This window comes from Dipteris shenzhenensis, chromosome 27, assembly GCF_047967505.1.
Source record: "Dipteris shenzhenensis isolate YYH24624 ecotype China chromosome 27, Dip_SZ_1.0, whole genome shotgun sequence".
NCBI lineage: Eukaryota > Viridiplantae > Streptophyta > Polypodiopsida > Gleicheniales > Dipteridaceae > Dipteris > Dipteris shenzhenensis.
This window is the reverse complement of record NC_141622.1, coordinates 47,248,727-47,267,546: the sequence shown is the minus strand read 5'-3', so window position 1 is coordinate 47,267,546 and position 18,820 is coordinate 47,248,727. Positions and strand designations below refer to the sequence as shown.

Here is an 18,820-nt window from a genome sequence, read left to right as displayed (position 1 = left end):
CCGAGACTACACAATGATTGCAATGTCTGCAATATACAAAATGCCCCAAATGTACTCCCAGAATATTGAGCCAAACAATGGCTGTCTGCAAAATTTTCCTACCAAAGATCACCTGCTAGTTCTCTTGTACGAAACCAAGTAGCTACCTGCTGTACGGAAGCAGAATGAGTACGGAATCACTGTACTGAAAACAGTACGGAAGTGCCGTACAGTTGGTACGGCACTGTACGGATTGTACGACTGGTACGGCGAGCAGGTACGACGACAGGTATACGTGCAGGTACGGAAGTGACAGCGTAGGTACGGAAGTGACGGCGAATCTGTACGGGGAGAAATGACGCAGGTACGGCGATCTGTACGACGCTGTACGGAAACTGTACTGAGGCGTTACAGGAGCTGTACGGAGGCTGTACGTCAGGATTCCGTACAGTTGTACGGACTGTACGGACGAGTTGAAGCAGGCTGAAGCTTGAGGCAAAGGGCTGGAACTTGAAGGGAGCAGGGAGCCCGAAGCTCTTGAACCTGCTCTGATACCAAATGTGAGTAGAGAGTGAGTGAGAGAGAGCAAGAGGGAGTGAGAGCTGGAAGCTTGGAAGCTGAAAACTTAGTTGCAATAGAAGAGTGTGAGAGTACAACACAATGAAAGAAAGATAAGGTTTTGTCCTAGTGACAAAACCTTAGTAGTCACTAACCATAGTTAGTGAACTAACTGCGGTTAGGGGGAAAAACCTCTTAAAGAGGGAAAAGTGCCCCTAACTAGCTTATTATATTACATTGGTCACTGCTGAATTATATCTATAATTCTAACAATTATGACGACTATCAATTCGTGTAAGGATGCAAAGGCAGCATGGGAAAGATTGGCAAACATGTATCATGTTAAGAATGAGGAGGGGGAGGGGCTGAGAGGGGAGAGCAAGGAAGGAGGCAGGGAGGAGCAGTAGCCCAGGAGGTCAGCTGTAAAAAATGACAATTGGCAATATTTTTTTCCAAGAAAGAGACTTCTATTAAGTAAGAGAAAAAACCTGCGAGAGCAAGCTCAAAGCGGAATACATCATGAAATCATGAGGATAAATCAAAAACCCCCTCAGAGTGAGGTGGAAAACAACCAAGGCTGAGGCTGAAAGTGCCACCTCAACCCTGTAGTAGTCTCAGAGAAGAAAGGAGAATCCTTCCATTCCCTGAAGAAAGAAGCCCTCCTAGCTGAGGCTGCACGGGAGTCTCCCTGCATACCCGTCCATATGGCCATCAAAGTATGTAGGGTGTCTGTCCAAATACTGGCCAATGTGTGCGAGGGATGAACCTGAGTACCCTCCAAAGCCTCTGTGCATCTGGCTCTCTAGATATGCCAGGATGCTATGCTCACTAGAATCTCCCAAGAAGTATCCACAGAGGCATGTACAGCTTTAAAAGGAAGGTGTGGTACCACATCCAACGAACAGGACTCAGTCCGATGGCGTCGAACCGAAATGGCCCGAGAGGAGTCCCAAATCTCTCATAGAAAACATGAGGTCCTGTAAGAGAAAGCCAAGCCACTGAGCCCCATGTCATAAAAAATGGGGAGTGGGCAAAGTGACTGAAAATCCTGGCTACCCCCATCCAAATCATCCTCGCCTGTCTGCAATCCCATAAGCAATGCTGAATAGTCTCCGCAGCAGAGAGGCATCGAGGGCAAGCAGGGTCAGCTCCGAACCTGGACCTCCAAAGGTTCACTGCAATCCCACCATGGATAGAAAGCCAAAAGAAGATAGTGATCTTTCTATTCCTGTGGGATTTCCAGAGTCTCCTCCAGAAGCACCTCTGCAGATCCGTAGTGATATTGAATGTCTCCCAATGAGGAACTCTGGAAGGTCTCCAACCTCTACTACTGAGCTGATATCTCCTGGCATTACTGACCGTGTAACAAAAGAAGGGGATGCTCTTCTCTCGTTGCCCTGCGTCAATCCACTCCCACTCTTCTGGGTCCCACTGCAAATACCTGATGGGAACTCCCCCATAGAGCCAGAGCCTCCAAGACCCGGTGGAGAGTAGCGAGGGATCTGATAGGCTGAATAGCAGACTCAAGCAAGATGTCCTCTGTGGACCTGAGCAATCTGCCACCATCCTAGACACTAAAAACCAAAGCATCCTCCTGTGCATCTCGAAAGGCCAAAACCTGAAGCGGAACACCGCCTCTCGTAAAAGTACCTGCCCAAGTGGAGGAAGTGAGTGGCATATCATTTGTGTCTACCCAAACCTCTGGAAGGGCTGCCTCAATCTGCAAGATCCTCCCTGCACTCCCTCTGAGATGTCCTGTCAACCTTGATTTGGTCTCCTCTGGAAGCCTGCGGAAAGCTTTCCAAGACCCCATAGATGATGCAGGTCCCCTCTCCCACCTGGACCACTGCATGTAGAGTGAGGCACCCAGTGGTCTGCCATGATCATCTAAAATACTGTCATTCCACATGATGGGTTGCCTATCAATCTCTTCCCCGAGAGGAAGGAGGAATCCTCCGAAGAGTGCTTCTGAAACTGGCCCAAGCTTTCAGAATGGCAACCATAAGAGGGGACGAAGGTGATCTGAGGTGTGCTGTGGTGAAGATCCACCTAACACTGCTCATCCAATCTCCTCCTAAAGAAGGTGTGCACCTCTATATGCTGCTGATAAGAAAGTCCTTCCACGGTTCCTGCCCTGGCATAAGTCCCCGCACCACCATCTTGCAAAGTAAAGCTCTGCACTATAAATCTGGATCAATAATATTGAGACCCCCTTCCTGTGTAGGGAGGATGAGAATTGGCAACATTTTGATTCTTGCATCTCTTGAAGTACTACTTTTCCTTTTTTGAGATGGATAGCAGCAAAGTCAGGTCATGTTTTTTGTGCTTATTTTTTTAAAGCTCTTGTTTCATCCTATAAGATCTTTAGATATATTTTACTGATAATTTCACCCATATTGCAGAATTGATGCTTTTGGGATTCATTTCATTGCTTCTAGCTGCAGCTTCAACTGTCATAGCCCACAGCTGTATCAAATCTTCCTTATATGACACCAAGTTCACACCTTGTGACTATACAGAATTAAACAAAGGACATATGCAAAGTTCTACAGAAAGTAATTTTTGCCAAGAGGTAACGTGTCCAGCTGGCTTGATTTGATTATTGCCAGAATGAATTCGAAATTGTTTTCTACAATGGCAAGATTCTATATTATACCCTTGTATCTTGCCTGCTGCTAAATATGAAAATATTCCCTTCTTGAGATTGCTCCACTTTGTAATGAGGGTCTTGATGGTGCAGGGGTATGAACCATTTGTTTCCTTGGAGGGAATGCAGCAGCTGCACCATTTTATCTTTGTCATGGCAATCACGCATGTTTGCTACAGTTGCTTGACAATGTTTCTTGCATTATCCAAGGTAATTGGAGATTCCAACCTGGCTGAGCTTCATTACATCATTTCCGTACAACCATGCTTGATTGCTTGTATGTCTCTAGGCAGAGAGCAAGATGGAGGATACAAATACTAAAACACCTATGATGGGATCCCTTTTGGACTTAGGAAATAAAGATGTAGTTATTAGAAAAATAGAAATGGATGTTAGAGACATAAAACTTAGTATAGATCTAAATTTAATGAGAGTGATGTAGAAATGCCTGATTGCAAATTTAATTAGATATCTTGGTATATGATGACCCTTCAGGGTTATCTGCAAGTGATCGATGCTGTCTAATTTGGAAAGAAATTTGGATATTTACCAAATGGAGAACTGAAATGCTGTATAATGAGTAATACAAATGAATTGTGCACCTCATGTATGCATAGGACTGGGAACCTCTAATCCTAGTACTCCAATGTGTCATGTCGCAAGAAATGGGCCATGGATCCTTTCTGGAATGAGAAAATCAACATGTTTTATTGGATGATTTATGTAAAAAGGACATCCTTTGTGACAACTTGGTTGGGAACCAAATGTAAATGGCCACATTGTTAGAGAAAACTGTCCATTCCTTGTACTACACGATTTATAGAACTTCAATAGCCACCATATGTTCTCCTTTCTTAGCGGCTTGCATGGTGAGATGGCCTTGCAAGTATGGTACTCTACTCGTTACAATCGTGATACCAACAATGGCCACATTGTTAGAGAAAACTGTCCATTCCTTGTACTACATGATTTATAGAACTTCAATAGCCACCATATGTTCTCTTTTCTTAGCGGCTTGCATGGTGAGATGGCCTTGCAAGTTTGGTACTCTACTCGTTACAATCGTGATACCAACAAAAGCCTAAAAAAGCAAGCAAATCAGCGCTCTAGACGTTTCATTCACCTTGTACAAGGATGGCCTGAAGACCTCATAAGAGACCGTTTACAAATGATGACCTGAAGACCCTGACCAAAAGAGGCCATTTACAAGGGATGAGCTGAAGATCTCTTGTATAGGTGACTAGAAGAGACCGTGTACAAGGCATGGCATGTGACATGTATGACCTCAAGTGAGGGCTTCAAGGATGGGTTGGCCTACTTGTACACTGGAGTGACTAGGCAACTTCTCTCCTTAACCAAGCAATTATGTGGTCACTAGGATAGGTATAGGTGATGAAGGACAAGGTTGTTGGCATCCGTGGTGATGTATCTTAAGGCCACTTGGTGGAGCCACCAACTTGGAGTATGTATCAGATGGGCGTACATGGAGGAGGAGAAGATTGCTGACATCCAATGCGATCTTCTCTAGTCCACCTCAGTTTACAAGTCAAAATTACTAGGCGGTGCACATTAGAGGTACTGTTGGGATTATTAGGGTCATCTTCCCACTTGTGAGCTTCTCTAGAGCAGCCACTGCCAGGAGAGTTACTTTTTTTAGAGTTTGGAGAGGATCTCCTTTCTTCTCTGAGTCTCCCTCAGGGTTGAGATGGCATTTTCAGCCTCCGCCTTGGTTCTTCATTAGCTCATTTTGAGCTGTTTTTTTCCTCATGCATTGCATGATGTACTCCCGCATTTGAGCTTGCTCTCACGGTTTTCATTCATACTTAATGAAGTAATTTTCTTGAGAAAAAAAAAACAAACGAGGAGGATATAGGGGAGGTGTACCAGCAGCATGTAAAGGGTCTGAGAGAAGCCACGTGGGCAGAGAGAGATTGCCACGGGGAAAATCTGAGAAGATATGCAGGTCTGTCACATGGGCAGCATGCAGGCTGCCATGTGCACAGCATGAACAACAAGCTTAGGCACTGCTGTAGGACCTGCAAAGGATAGCAGATCAGTACACAAGAATTATGGCTGCAGGGCAGACAGTACGGGACCAAACAGAACTCTGTACCTGGTAGCAGCAGAATGGATGGCTCGAGCTGATGCTGATGAGCAAGAGATGCAGCAGGTGCCTGAGACTGAGGGGCCCACAGATGGGGCAGATACCAGGCCCATGGATAGCAGCATAGGCTGCATGGAAGAAGGTCTTATAAACTCTGCAGACAACAAAAGTCTGCACATGAGGCATCAGCAGTCAGGCTGCTGCAAGTGAAGGTCGGGGAAGTAAAAAATAGGTGCAGCAGTCCGCGATACCATGTCGCAGTCAAGGGCACCATACTTATGTCTACAGACACGTCAGGCCAGTCTGGCCACAAAAGGCGATGCCAATCACACTCAAGCAGAGGAAGAAGATGGATTTAACGAACTCCGCTTTCAGCCCAGCTGCAAGACCAAACAAAATCAAGCGCCTGCATAAGATGCCTAACGTCTGCTTCTGAGTCCCATAGGAAGAAAAAAGAGCCATTTGCAAAAAACCTGGCTTACAAAAGGTTTACCTCTAGGAAACGAAGGCATCCATATGCATCAACAATGGATGAGATGTGAGACTGCCAAAAGCAGGGCACGGAGAGGATGGGCTTGTCGAATAGAGTGGCCCAAGGTCCACAAAGAAGAGAGGGCATTAGAAAAGAGGCAACAAGCTGCACCATGTTCATAAAGCCAATAACTAGGACCAAAGCCCCAACTACCGCATAACATTTGCAACAATAAAACCCCATCTAATAGTGTCAAATGCTTTTTCAATATCCACCTACATAATCAAAACATCTTGATGGGTGTATTAGGCATATTCAATGCCAACGTAAGCATTTGCAATATTATCCATGATCTACCTGCACTGCAAAAATCCATACTGAGCAGGATGCAAGCCCATATATAAGAAATGCGATATGTGCGAGACCAACACTTTAGAAATCAGCTTATACTTTTTGGAAGAAACTTTGGAAATCCCTCTGGAGCAGAAAGATAATCTTTTCTTTTGGCTGTGTATAATTGGAGGGATTGCAATGAACCAGTGGAGGTCGAGATTCGGTGCAGATTCCAATTGTGCTCCCTGCCTTTCTGCTGTGGAGACCATCCAGGATTATCTTTGGGACTACGGACAGCAGGCTACTGAGTACCTTTACACACTCTACTCTCTATATTACTTGGGGATCAGTAGCTTGGCTATCCCTTTCCCGGCCTCAGATTCTATATGTGAGACATGACCTCTCTTGGGCTTTATGGGCTTGAGGATAGGTAGTTTAGGCATGTTCCTTGTTTGATGTCATGACACTTCCTTACAGACTTGCACATGGATCAGCTGATACATATTGGGAGATTCTAGCGAGCATATCAGCACGGCATGTATCTAGATGCACAGAGTTTGAACAGCTCCTAGGTTCATCCTGCTCACACATTGGGCACCATACAGATAGACACAGTACATACCTTGATGGCCATATGGTGAGGAAGCAGGGGTCTATGCGTGCAGCCTTCTCTAGGAGGGTGGTGCTCTTAAGGAATAGAGGGGCTCCCCTTTTTTCTCTGAATCACCTATTGGGTTGAGATGGCACTTCCAACCTCAACCGTGGTTGCTCCATCGCTATGATTAGGAGTTCACTTTGACCCATCTAGTGTGAATTTATGGTAGTGCATGTTTTTTCTCCCCTAAGGGATCTCAAGGAGGGTCTTTCATTCTTAATAGAAGTCTTTCATTTGATTTAAAAAAAAGAAGCTATACCCCACAGGCATCAACAAAAAACTCAACTGTGAGGCCTACCCGGGGATTTAGAGCACCCCAGCTTAGACAATGCCACTTTCAATTCTTGATCAGTAAAAGCTGGATCCAACTCGTGCGCTTCCCTCTGGGAAAGGATTGGTTGAACATTTCGAAGAAAAACATTCCGGGCATCAACCTATAACGGTAAAGTAGGAGGGACTGCAAACAAATCTCTCTCTCTCTCTCTCTCTCTCTCTCTCTCTCTCTCTCACACACACACACACACACACACACTTTTTTTGTGAAATCTTTGATTGATTATATTATATGAGTAGCAACCTCAAAATAAGCTGCTACAATTACATCAACTGAAAATTTCAGTATATGCCAAAAAGACCTCATGATCTATGCAGCGGGTCTGCAAGCAATCAAAGAAAGATTGCTGTAGAGAACGCCTAAAAAAGCCAAACAGAGAGAAAGTAGGATCACCAAAAACTTTACAATTCCTATATGTCCATAAAGTTCATAGTGCCCAGTAGCGAACCCAAACGAAGAAAAGATGAAACTCCAGTCTGGATGGATGAAACCCAAATAGCCAGAAGAACTTCCCAAACGCAACAGATGGGAATCTCACTCGCAGGCGCTGTCGAAGCAGATCAAAAAACTCACGAGAGCACGGACAATGCCAAAACAAGTGAGGCATAGTCTCCGAAGAAGCAGAACATTTATGGCAAAGTATAGGAGCAATGTGTCGATGAGCTAATAGCTGTCCAGATGGAAACACTCCCAAAAGAACTCGCCAAAAGAAAACCTGTTGCTGAAGCGGTACTTTATAGGCCCAAAGTTGCTGTAATCTTTTCCTCCACCACTTGGCTGGGCGATGCATTTGCCAAACAGAATCACCTCTCTCTAAAACCCAAGGTTGAGGCAAAAGGATTTTATACAATGCAGGTACAATAATCTGAGATAGCCTCAAAGGACGAGAAGAGGACCTTGGAGAAGTCAAAGTCCAATCTTCCAGCCGGTCCTGGAGTTCCAAAGGAGGAATTGGAACAAAAGGCAAAAGCATAGAAGTAATTTGTCGCCACAAAGGACGATAATGAGAGCCCAATCCATATGTAGTGGTTGCTAGAGAAAAGGGGAGCACAATACCAGCATCATCTATAACATCAGCAACCACGGTGATGCCTTCAAACGAGACAAAGTAGGAACGTCGAGGTTCCTGTAAAGCCAAGGGAGGCTGAAAGACTTTCGACCAGTGAACGCTTTCAGCTCTCAAAGAATTCCCAAGCAAAGATTGCCATCCATTCCATTCCAGATGAGAAAGAACATGCTTCCAGTCAAGAAGCAAGCGGGAGATAAAAGGGCATCCAGGCAAAGTGCCATCAGTGCAGCCAAAAAAGAAATCCCAGTGATCGAGTTGCCAATGACCAAATGCAGAAATACTGATATGAGTGACCAGAGTCCTAATCATAAGAGCCCAAGGCTGATCACCTTGCAGAAATTGCAGCAACATTTTCCCACTGTGGGCAAGAATATGCACATGAATATTCGTGATGTTCAATCCACCATGCATCTTGGGAGAACAAATGTGATGCATCGAAAGCAGCCTGAGACTTTTTCTGCCATGTTTGGATCGCTAGAAGATTTCCATAAAGATAGACATGAAAGATGTAAGATCTGCCTTAGTGAACATGATCAATGGCAAGTAAAATTGAATATATGCCACAAGGATGGACTGCACTATTCGAAGACGGACGTGCAAAGGCTAGGTTGCCAGTTTCCAATACTCAAGCTTTTTCCGAAGCTCAGCCAAAACCCAATCAATTTGTTGTCGGCAAGTGAGTTCCCACCCCAAAGGGTAACCAAGATGACGAATAAACTGAGTGGGTGGAATGATATCCTTGGGCCATAATAGACTATGCCAGTCTTTGGAATGCAAAGGGAGCAGCTTAGACTTCTGAAAATTAACATGAAGACCAACTGCTAAACCATAAACAGAGAGGGCCTGCATCAAGGCACCAAGATCATGGGGCGTATTCTTCGGGGTAAAGAAAGAATCATTAGCATAAGCTTGAGCAACCATGCTGCGATTAGCATCCAATTCCAAGCGATGAAGTGATCTTGTAGCCACAAGATGATCAATATATTGCAGCATAGGATGAGTAGCAATGGCATATAGTAAAGCACTGAGAGGGCATCCCTGGAGGACCGAACAACGAAGAGTCCACTCATCAGAGATATCCCCAGAAAGAATGCAAGCCACATTGCTATCTCTGTAAAGCCAGTAAATAACCTGTTGCATTTTTGGTCCAAGCCCCAAAGCTTGCATAGTTTGTGAGATGAAATCCCATTGAACTGTGTCAAAGGCTTCTGTAATATCTACTTGCAAGAGTAGAACATCTTGCTGTGTGTATTTGGCATATTCAATCCCAATGTAAGCATTGGCAATGTTATCTGTGATATGGCGACGTGGAACAAAGCCATATTGGGGGGGATGCAACCCATCATGCAAATAACCTTTAATCCAATCCCAAAGATGTTTGCCAACCAAGATATTGTAAACCATAAAACTCCACAAGGAGTAGTTGATGCCATCCAACTTATCCTCCTATGTGAGGACTCTGAACACCTCTTTGGGATTGTTCTGAGCCATTTTTTTTATTTTTCCATCAAAAAGACTTCTATTAAGTAAGAACAAAAACCCGCGAGAGCAAGCTCAAAGCGGAATACATCATGAAATCATGAGGATAATAAAAAACCCCTCACAGAGTGAGGTGGAAAGAAACCAAGGCTGAGGCTGAAAGTGCCATCTCAACCCTGTAGTAGATTCAAAGAAGAAAGGAGAATCCTTCCATTCCCTGAAGAAAGAAGCCCTCCTAGCTGAGGCTGCACGGGAGTCCCCCTGCATACCCGTCCATACGGCCATCAGAGTGTGTACGATGTCTGTCCAGATACTAGCCAATATGTGCGAGGGATGAACCTGAGTACCCTCCATAGCCTCTGTGCATCTGGCTCTCCAGATATGCCAGGCTGCTATGCTCGCTATAATCTCCCAAGAAGTATCCACAGAGGCATGTACAGCTGTAAAAGGACGGTGTGGAACCACATCCAACGAGCAGAACTCAACCCGATGACGTCGAACCGAAATGGCCCGAGAGGAGTCAAGTCCCTCATAGAAAACCTGAGGTCCTGTAAGAGAAAGCCAAGTCACCGAGCCCCAAGTCATAAAGAGTGGGGAATGGGCAAAGTGACTGAAGATCCTGGCTATCCCCATCCAAATCAATCTCGCCTGTCTGCAATCCCATAAGCAATGCTAAATAGACTCCGAAGCAGAAAGGCAGCGAGGGCAAGTAGGATCGGCTCCGAATCTGCACCTCCAAAGGTTCACTGCAATCCCTCCATGAATAGAAAGCCAAAAGAAGATAGTGATCTTTCTATTCCTGTGGGATTTCCAGAGCCTCCTCCAGAAGTACCTCTACTGATCCGCAGTAATACCAAAAGTCTCCCAATGAGGAACTCTGGAGGGTCTCCAGCCTCTACTACTGAGCTGAAATCTCCTGGCATTACTGACCGTGTAACGAAAGAAGGGGATGGTCTTCTCTCGATGCCCCGCGTCAATCCACTCCCACTCTCCGGGGTCCCACTGTAAATACCTGATGGGAACTCCTCCATAGAGCCAAAGTCTCCAAGACCCGGTGGAGAGTAACTGGGGGTCAGGGTCTAAGAACCACTCTGAATCTGATCCCTGCATCAGAAGGCCTACGACCCTAATAGGCTGAAAAGCAGACTCAAGCAATATATCATCTGTAGATCTGAGCAATCTTCCACCATCCTGGACACTGAAAACCAAAGCATCCTCCTGTGCATCTCGGAAGGCTAAGACCTAAAGTGGAACCCCGCCTCTCGAGAAAGTACCTGCCCAAGTGGAGGAAGTGAGAGGCATATCATCTGTGTCTATCCAAGCCTCTGGAAGGGCTGTCTCAATCTGCAAGACCGTCCCTGCACTCCCTCTGAGATGTCCTGTCAACCTTGACTTGGTTTCCTCTGGAAGCCTACGGAAAGCTTTCCAAGATCCCAAAGAAGAAGCAGGTCCCCTCTCCCACCTGGCCCACTGCATGTAGAGTGAGGCACCCAGTGGTCTGCCACGATCATCTAAAATACTGTCGTTTCACATGATGGGCTGCCTATCAATCTCTTCCCGGGAGGAAGGAGGAATCCTCCGAAGAGAGCTTCTGAAACTAGCCCAAGCTTTCAGAATGGCAACCATGAGAGGGGATGAAGGTGATCTGAGGTGTGCTGAGGTGAAGATCCATCTAACACTGCTCATCCAGTCTCCTCCTGAGGAAGGTGTGCACCTCTGTATGCTGCTGATAAGAAAGTCCTTCCACGGTTCCTATCCTGGCATAAGTCCTCGCACCACTATCTTGCAAAGTAAGGCTCTGCACTGTAAATCTGGATCAATAATATTGAGACCCCCATCCTGTGTAGGGAGGATGAGGGTCTCCCAAGCCACTCTGGCTAAGGCATCTGCTGTGCCATCAAGCCCACTCCAGAGAAAGTTCCTGATCGGTCTTCTGAGCTGAATGATGCAGTCCCTAGAACGGCACCAACATGAACAAATAAACCCGGCCGTGGCCAAGAGGACCTGGTTGACCACCACAACTCTAGAGGCAAGATCCAGCTTGGCTGAGCTCCAAAAAAGAAGCTTCCTTCTGATGCTCTCCAACACGGGAGCAAACTGCTGCGTGGTAGAAATACCCAAGCCGACCTGGCAGCCCAAATACCTGATAGGCACACCCCTCTGAACCCAAGTGAACCCTATGTCAAGCCCCCAAACTGGAGTGTCCTCATCACTGATCCAAAAGCCATTGGATTTATGCCAATTTATCTGTGCCCCTGCCGCCAAGCAAAATAAATCCAATGCTGTCCTGAAAGAAGTCAATGTCTGTGGAGAGGCATCCAAATAAATCGCTGTGTCATCAGCCAACTCACTGTCAAGCAGCTCCTCTTCTCTTCTAATAGGAAGTCTCAGCCCAAAGATGTCAGCTTGAGATCTAACATAGATGCTCATAGCTTCGGCCATGAATAAAAAAAGGAAAGGAGCAAGGGGGCATCCCTGACGGACTGATCTCGAAATCTGAAATCTCTCACCCCTTACCCCACCAATAAGTACCTGGCTATGGGCTGATCTGTACAAAGAGGAAACACCTCTGATCCAAACATCAGTGAATCCAAAGCGTAGAAGGGTGCCCTCCAAAAAACTCCAATCTACTCTGTCATAAGCTTTTTCAAAATCCAACAGTAGAATGGCAAGATTCTGGCCACTCTGCATGGCCCACTCTGAAGCTTCGCAGAAAGAAAAAATGTTATCAAAAATACTTCTGCCATGCACAAATCCCGTCTGAGTGTCATGAATAAGATCAGGGAGAAGTGGCTGCAATCGGAGGCTGATAGCCTTGGCCAGAATCTTGTAACAAGTCCCCAGAAGTGTGATAGGCCTCCACTGGGACAATAAATTTCTGCTACCTCCTTTTGGGATAAGGTGGATGAGGCCCTCTGTAAGCGATTCAGGCATCTCGCCAGAGTCCCAAATGGCCTGCATGGCTGAAGTAATATAGTCTCCAATCATATCCCAAAATGCAATGAAAAAAGATGGGGTGAGGCCATCTAAACCTGGGCACTTGCCCTTGTGAAGGGCTGAAAGTGCAGTCCTGAACTCTGTGTTGGTGAAAGGTGCATCAAGTAGAACATGCATATCCGGATTCACCAACACTGGGATACTCTGCCAAATAGCCTGTCTAGCATCCTCTATATCGTGTGTCTCAGGATCAGCAGTAAGGAGGGTGGCATAGAAATCTGAAGCTATGCGTAAGATGTCATCTGGCTCTGTCTGTAAAACCCCATGTGAGTCAATAAGCTGAGATACACTCTCTCTACTATGTCTAGGGCCAAGAGTAGAGAAAAAGTGTTTATTGACTCTACCACCCATCTGAATCCAGAAGGACTCCCGTGCATGAAAGGCATACTCTGCTCTCTGATCAAGCAATAACTGCAGATGAGCCCTCGCTGCAGCAAGGCGCTCCTGAATCCAAGCATCTGAAGGCCGTTTCTGCTCTTCCCTCTGCAAAGCTGCTAACTGCTGGCGAACACCAATCTCACGTCTCCTGGTAGAAGCAACTGAGCAGTAAAAGTCGCTAATACCAGAGAGGGCAGCAGCTAAATGTGAAGGATGTGGCTGCCCTCCCTGGACATGAGCAAACCATATCCGTAGGGCTGCCTCTGTAAGGTCCTCCTCTGTGTAAAAGGCATCTGGAATCCTGATGCTGGCAGATCGGCCTCTCAAGTGAGGCTTTGAGATAGCCAGAACAACAGGGAAATGGTCTGAGGTGGAAACCCCCGCAGCAATGCATACCGATCCACGAGGCAGTCGATAGAGCGAGCGAGGAAAAGCGAGCGGGCCCAAAAAAGCGAGCGAGCTTTTCCACAATTTCCTTATCGAGGTATTCAACATAGCTTTGTGGAAACCACTATTTGGGAAAATTGTCGAAAATAAAACTTATGTTACTATGTGTAACTATACCAATATTGCGAATTATAGTCTACCTTAACTTCCAATTGGAGCCATACTCACATTATGCAACAATAGTATGTGGTTTGAAAGAAATCGAATTTCCACTCCAAAGCGGATTCCATTACTGATACAACAATTCTTTTGCATTTGAAATGGGTCTTATTATCAAACTCCTTCAATAATCAAAACAAATGCGTTGCTTGATATGTTGAACTTAGTAACATAAACATCACTTCACCCATATGTGGGGAAAAAAAACTTTTTGTAGACTTCATAGCATGGGATTGCATCAACACTTATGACATTCAAAATGGTTCTTCTTATTAAAAGTGTTATCAACCATGAAAGAAAATGTTTAAAAATAGTTCACCCATATGTTGAAAAACCCAAGTGTCATTTATGACATTCAAAATTGTTCTTGCAACCATCCTGTAGTTCCTAGAGATTTTGCCCATACTTCCAACCCCTTCCCTTCAACCACTAAGAGGTATCTAATAGTTTTATAGAACACTTGAGATATCATCACCTCCTAATACAAAACCATTATTACTATTTGTAGAACACTTGAGATATCATCACCTCTTAATACAAGACCATTCTTACTATTTGTAGAACACTTGAGATATCATCACTCCTTCCCTTCAGCCACTAAGAGGTACCTAATACTTTTGTAGAACACTTGAACCATTCTTACTATTTGTAGAACACTTGAGATATCATCACCTTTTAATACAAAACCATTCTTACGGTTTGTATAACACTTGAGATATCATCACCTCTTAATATAAGACCATTCTTAGTATTTGTAGATCACTTTAGATATCATCGTCTCTTAATACAAGACCATTCTTACTATTTGAGAGATTAATGGATTAAAGGTTTGAAGCTCATAGGAGACGAAGGAAGAGAAAGTCAGTTTCGACATGAGGACAATAAAACTAATTGGAATATTTTGACTTATGTATTATACCTTTTTGAAGACTATGAATTTAAGTCAGTTTCAACATTAGGATGATAAAACTAATTAGAATATTTTGACTTATGTATTATATATTTTTGAAGACTATGAATTTTAATGAGGAGAGGCATGCACACTACTTAGTAAATACACTAGTACTACTACTAGCCTACGACTATTAAGCCTAGTAGCACCAGTGTGATTTTGAGCCTTGTATCAGCCTTTTGATAATTTTCTTTCATCTTTAGTGCAATAGAAATTATTCCTTCTATCAGAAGAATCTTGCCAAATTTATTCAAAGTGATGATTTTGTAGTCTACAGCCACTATCCTCTAACTCTCAAAAATATATTAAATGTGAGCACCCATTTATCTTGTTTGATCAACCCTAGACTATGCTGCGATAGGACATTACTAGAACAAAAAAAAAAAGAATTGATATGGCGATGTTCGGTGTGAAATAACCAAATTAAGGATTTAATAAGAAAGAAAACAATCAGAATCAATAGGCTATTCAATGGCTCAAATCTGCACAGAAATTATAATGTGCCTCCCAACTCTTATGCATTCCAGCTCCTCATGTTTGACAACAATGCAAACAATGATGAAATCACATTATCTTTAGTTTCAAAGTAAGCAAAGCACCAAAAATAAATGCAAACGTATTGGATGACGAATAAATAGGTATAGATATAGATAGACCTATATATATGCATTCATAGATATAATGATGATTAAAGTTGGACGGTACAATAATATTATGTGTACTATCATTGGGATTAGGACTACTATTGGTAATATTGTATGTAGTAGTAGGAGAACTACCATTAAGGAACACTCAAATAAAATTACTAATGGTGGTGATAAAACTACCACTAGTAGTTTGGTAATTACCCCTAACATCTACAACAAATATTTGATGGGTAGCTAGTATTAGGTCAAAAGGCCCCAATTGTGCTATAATAATGGACCAAAAAAGGGAGTGCTATAGCATCACCTAAGGGTCACTTTTTATCCATGAAAGAAACAAGTCGGTGCAACCTAGGTCATACAGATCTAGGTCATGTGGAGTGGTTCACGTCTCTTTCCTTGACAAAAAAGTTACACTACCTTTGATAGTAACTACAAAGATTGCTGCCATAGTGCCGTAGAGTAGCCCCTAGGTTGCACCATCATCCCTTTTTGCTTTTGAGCCATTAAGTTTGATCCACTGATTTTATGTAGAATTATTCTACTATATGTTCACATGTCCTTAATAGGATCTTGATATAATCCCTTCCATTGTAAGTACTTTTACTTCAAGTTTCACATATCCTTAACAAACCACTAGGCTTCAACACAAATTCATTCTTATGTTTCAAGCCTTAAACTCAAACACCCTTGTAAAAGGGATAATGTATTAAAGCTACATTCAATCCATCAAATCTTTTGAATAACAGTTCTATTGAAAATTCATGTATCATCAATAGCATTTCATCCATTATATGTTCATTTGTCTTTAATAGTATGTCTAAAAATTCACGTATCTTCAATATTATTTCTCTCATGTGTTCCAATATCTTCAAAAGGATACCTTTATTTAATAATGTCCAAACTTGAGCATTGATTTGTATTTATCAAACACAATTTCACTCCACCTATTCTTTAGAATGAAATTTTTTCGCCAAAAGTGGGCCAAATGTAAGGTCTTTCCACATATTCTTAAGAATGAAAATTTTGGCCTTACGTTGGCAAGTCTATGGAATGAGGGTAAGGCCAAAGTCTCTGGTACGGTGCATTAGGTCTTGATTAATTCTTCTTTAGGCTTGAATATTTAATGCATTAACTTCACAACTATTATTTATGCTTGAACTTGTAATGTATTAATTTCATGACTTAGGATTTTATGAAGTTATATCTAACATGTCCCAAATTTAATGGAAATTAATATCCTACATAACACAACAAAGTATCATCATATCCCTTCCCAAAATCAATGCTACCTAGCAACTCTCCTGGCATTTTCACTGCCTTGCATTTGAGTTAGCTATGATGAAGAATGTTGCCTGCCTTTGGAACCTCTTAGAGTTACCATTAGCATGATCTAATTTCATGTACCCCAAAACTTGAGACTTGGAGATTCCCATATCACACCAGCGGTAGCTATCTTGTCCACTCTCAATGCTAGTAAGAGCTAGGCCCCATAGACTGGTAAAAGAAGTCTTTTTGGAGGTTCAATTTTTTCCCTCCGTCTTCTATAGGCCCCCTGATGAAATAGGATATATTCATCACCCTACATTTAATGCAATAATTGACACAACTTTTTTGGACCTGACTATGTAGTTTACATCCCAAAATTGGTGCTAAAATTGCAGATTGGGAGATTCCCATATCACACCAACGGTAGCTGTCTTGTCCACTCTCAACACTAGTAAGAGCCGCGGTCCCCATAGACTGGTAAAAGAAGTCTTTTTGGAGGTTCAATTTTTTGCCTCCGTCTTCTCCGGCCCCATGACGGAATACCATATATTCACCACCCTACATTTAATGCAAGAATTGACAACTTTTTTTGGACATGACTATGCAGCTTACATCCCAAAATTGGTGCTAAAATTGCATACCGGGCATCTCCATTTGCCGGTAGGTGTCCCCAGCGACCCCTTGGACTTGCTCTATTTGTCTAGTTGTGTCTCTCCACAAAAATCGGAGTAGGGCCTATTTTCCCCATCTAGTAAAACTATATGCATCAATATGTATGTATGTATGTATGTATGTATGTATGCATGCATGCATGCATCCATGTATGTATGTACACACACACATATGTATGTATGTATGTGTACTAAAACTACTAAAACTATATGCATCAAATAATGTTGTTGATCAATTTTTGGCATACCCCACCAAAATCAAGACCCCCATTGCAAAGAAAGGTAAGGAACACAAGTGCTTGTTCTTATGCTCATGAGACAACAAAATGCATGACATAGGCAACCAATGGGGTCTTACTTTTGATGTTTGTATGTATGTATGTATGTATGTGTGTGTGTGTGTATGTATGTATGTATGTATGTATGTATGTATGTATATATATATATATATGTATATGTATATGTTGATGCATATATGTATATATTGATGTATATATTGATGCATACAATTTTGATATATGGAGAAAATGGACATGAAAACCATCTAAATTGGTTCTTGTCGTTCGATTTGATATATGACATGATCCTATTTGGATTTGTAAGTCCAAAGATATGGGGTCCTACTTTTAGGGCCTGAATGCCTAAAATAGGTAGCACGTTAACGCGCTACCTATTTCATGCATTTAGGCCTCAAAAGTAGGACCCCATTGGCAACACAATGGGGTCCTAGTTTTAAGGCCTAAATGCATGAAATAGACAGCGCGTTAACGCGCTGCCTATTTTAGCCATTCAGGCCCTAAAAGTAGTACCCCGTATCTTTGGACTTGCATATCCAAATGGGGTCATGTCATAAATCAAATCGAACGGCAAGATCCACTTTAGATGGTTTTCATGTCCATTTTCTCCATCAACTAAAACTATATACATCAAATAATGTTGTTGATCAATTTTTGGCATACCCCCCCAAAATCAAGACCCCCATTGCAAAGAAAGGTAAAGAACACAAGTGCTTGTTCTTATGCTCATGAGACAACAAAATGCATGACATGGGAAACCAATGGGGTCTTACTTTTGATGTTTGTATGTATGTATGTATGTATATATATGCATGTACATACATACATACATACATATACATATATATATATATATATATATATATATATATATGTATTTATGTATATGTTGATGCATATATGTATATGTTGATGCATATATGTATATATTGATGCATACAATTTTGATATATGGAGAAAATGGACATGAAAATCATCTAAATTGGCTCTTGCCGTTTGATTTGATATATGACATGACCCCATTTGGATTTGTAAGTCCAAAGATACGGGGTGCTACTTTTAGGGCCTGAATGCCTAAAATAGGGAGCGCGTCAACGCGCTGCCTATTTCATGCATTTAGGCCTCAAAAGTAGGACCCCATTGGGTTGAAGATACGGGGTCCTACTTTTAGGGCCTAAATGCCTAAAATAGGGAGCGTGTCAATGCGCTGCCTATTTCATGCATTTAGGCCTCAAAAGTAGGACCCCATTGGCAACCCAATGGGGTCCTACTTTTGAGGCCTAAATGCATGAAATAGGCAGCGCGTTGACGCGCTCCCTATTTTAGGCATTCAGGCCCTAAAAGTAGCACCCCGTATCTTTGGACTTGCATATCCGA

General features: G+C 43.0%; 1 protein-coding gene across 1 annotated transcript in view; it reads left to right on the top strand.

The window, feature by feature from the left end:
- The window catches only part of LOC147884400 (MLO-like protein 11), a 287,986-nt gene that overhangs the window by 44,978 nt on the left and 224,188 nt on the right, over positions 1 to 18,820 (top strand). Inside the window, exons 3-4 of the mRNA XM_087398438.1 lie at positions 2,940 to 3,109; positions 3,278 to 3,394. Of these exons, the coding sequence (XP_087254564.1) occupies positions 2,940 to 3,109; positions 3,278 to 3,394 (287 nt within the window). The remainder of the gene's footprint in view (positions 1 to 2,939; positions 3,110 to 3,277; positions 3,395 to 18,820) is intronic.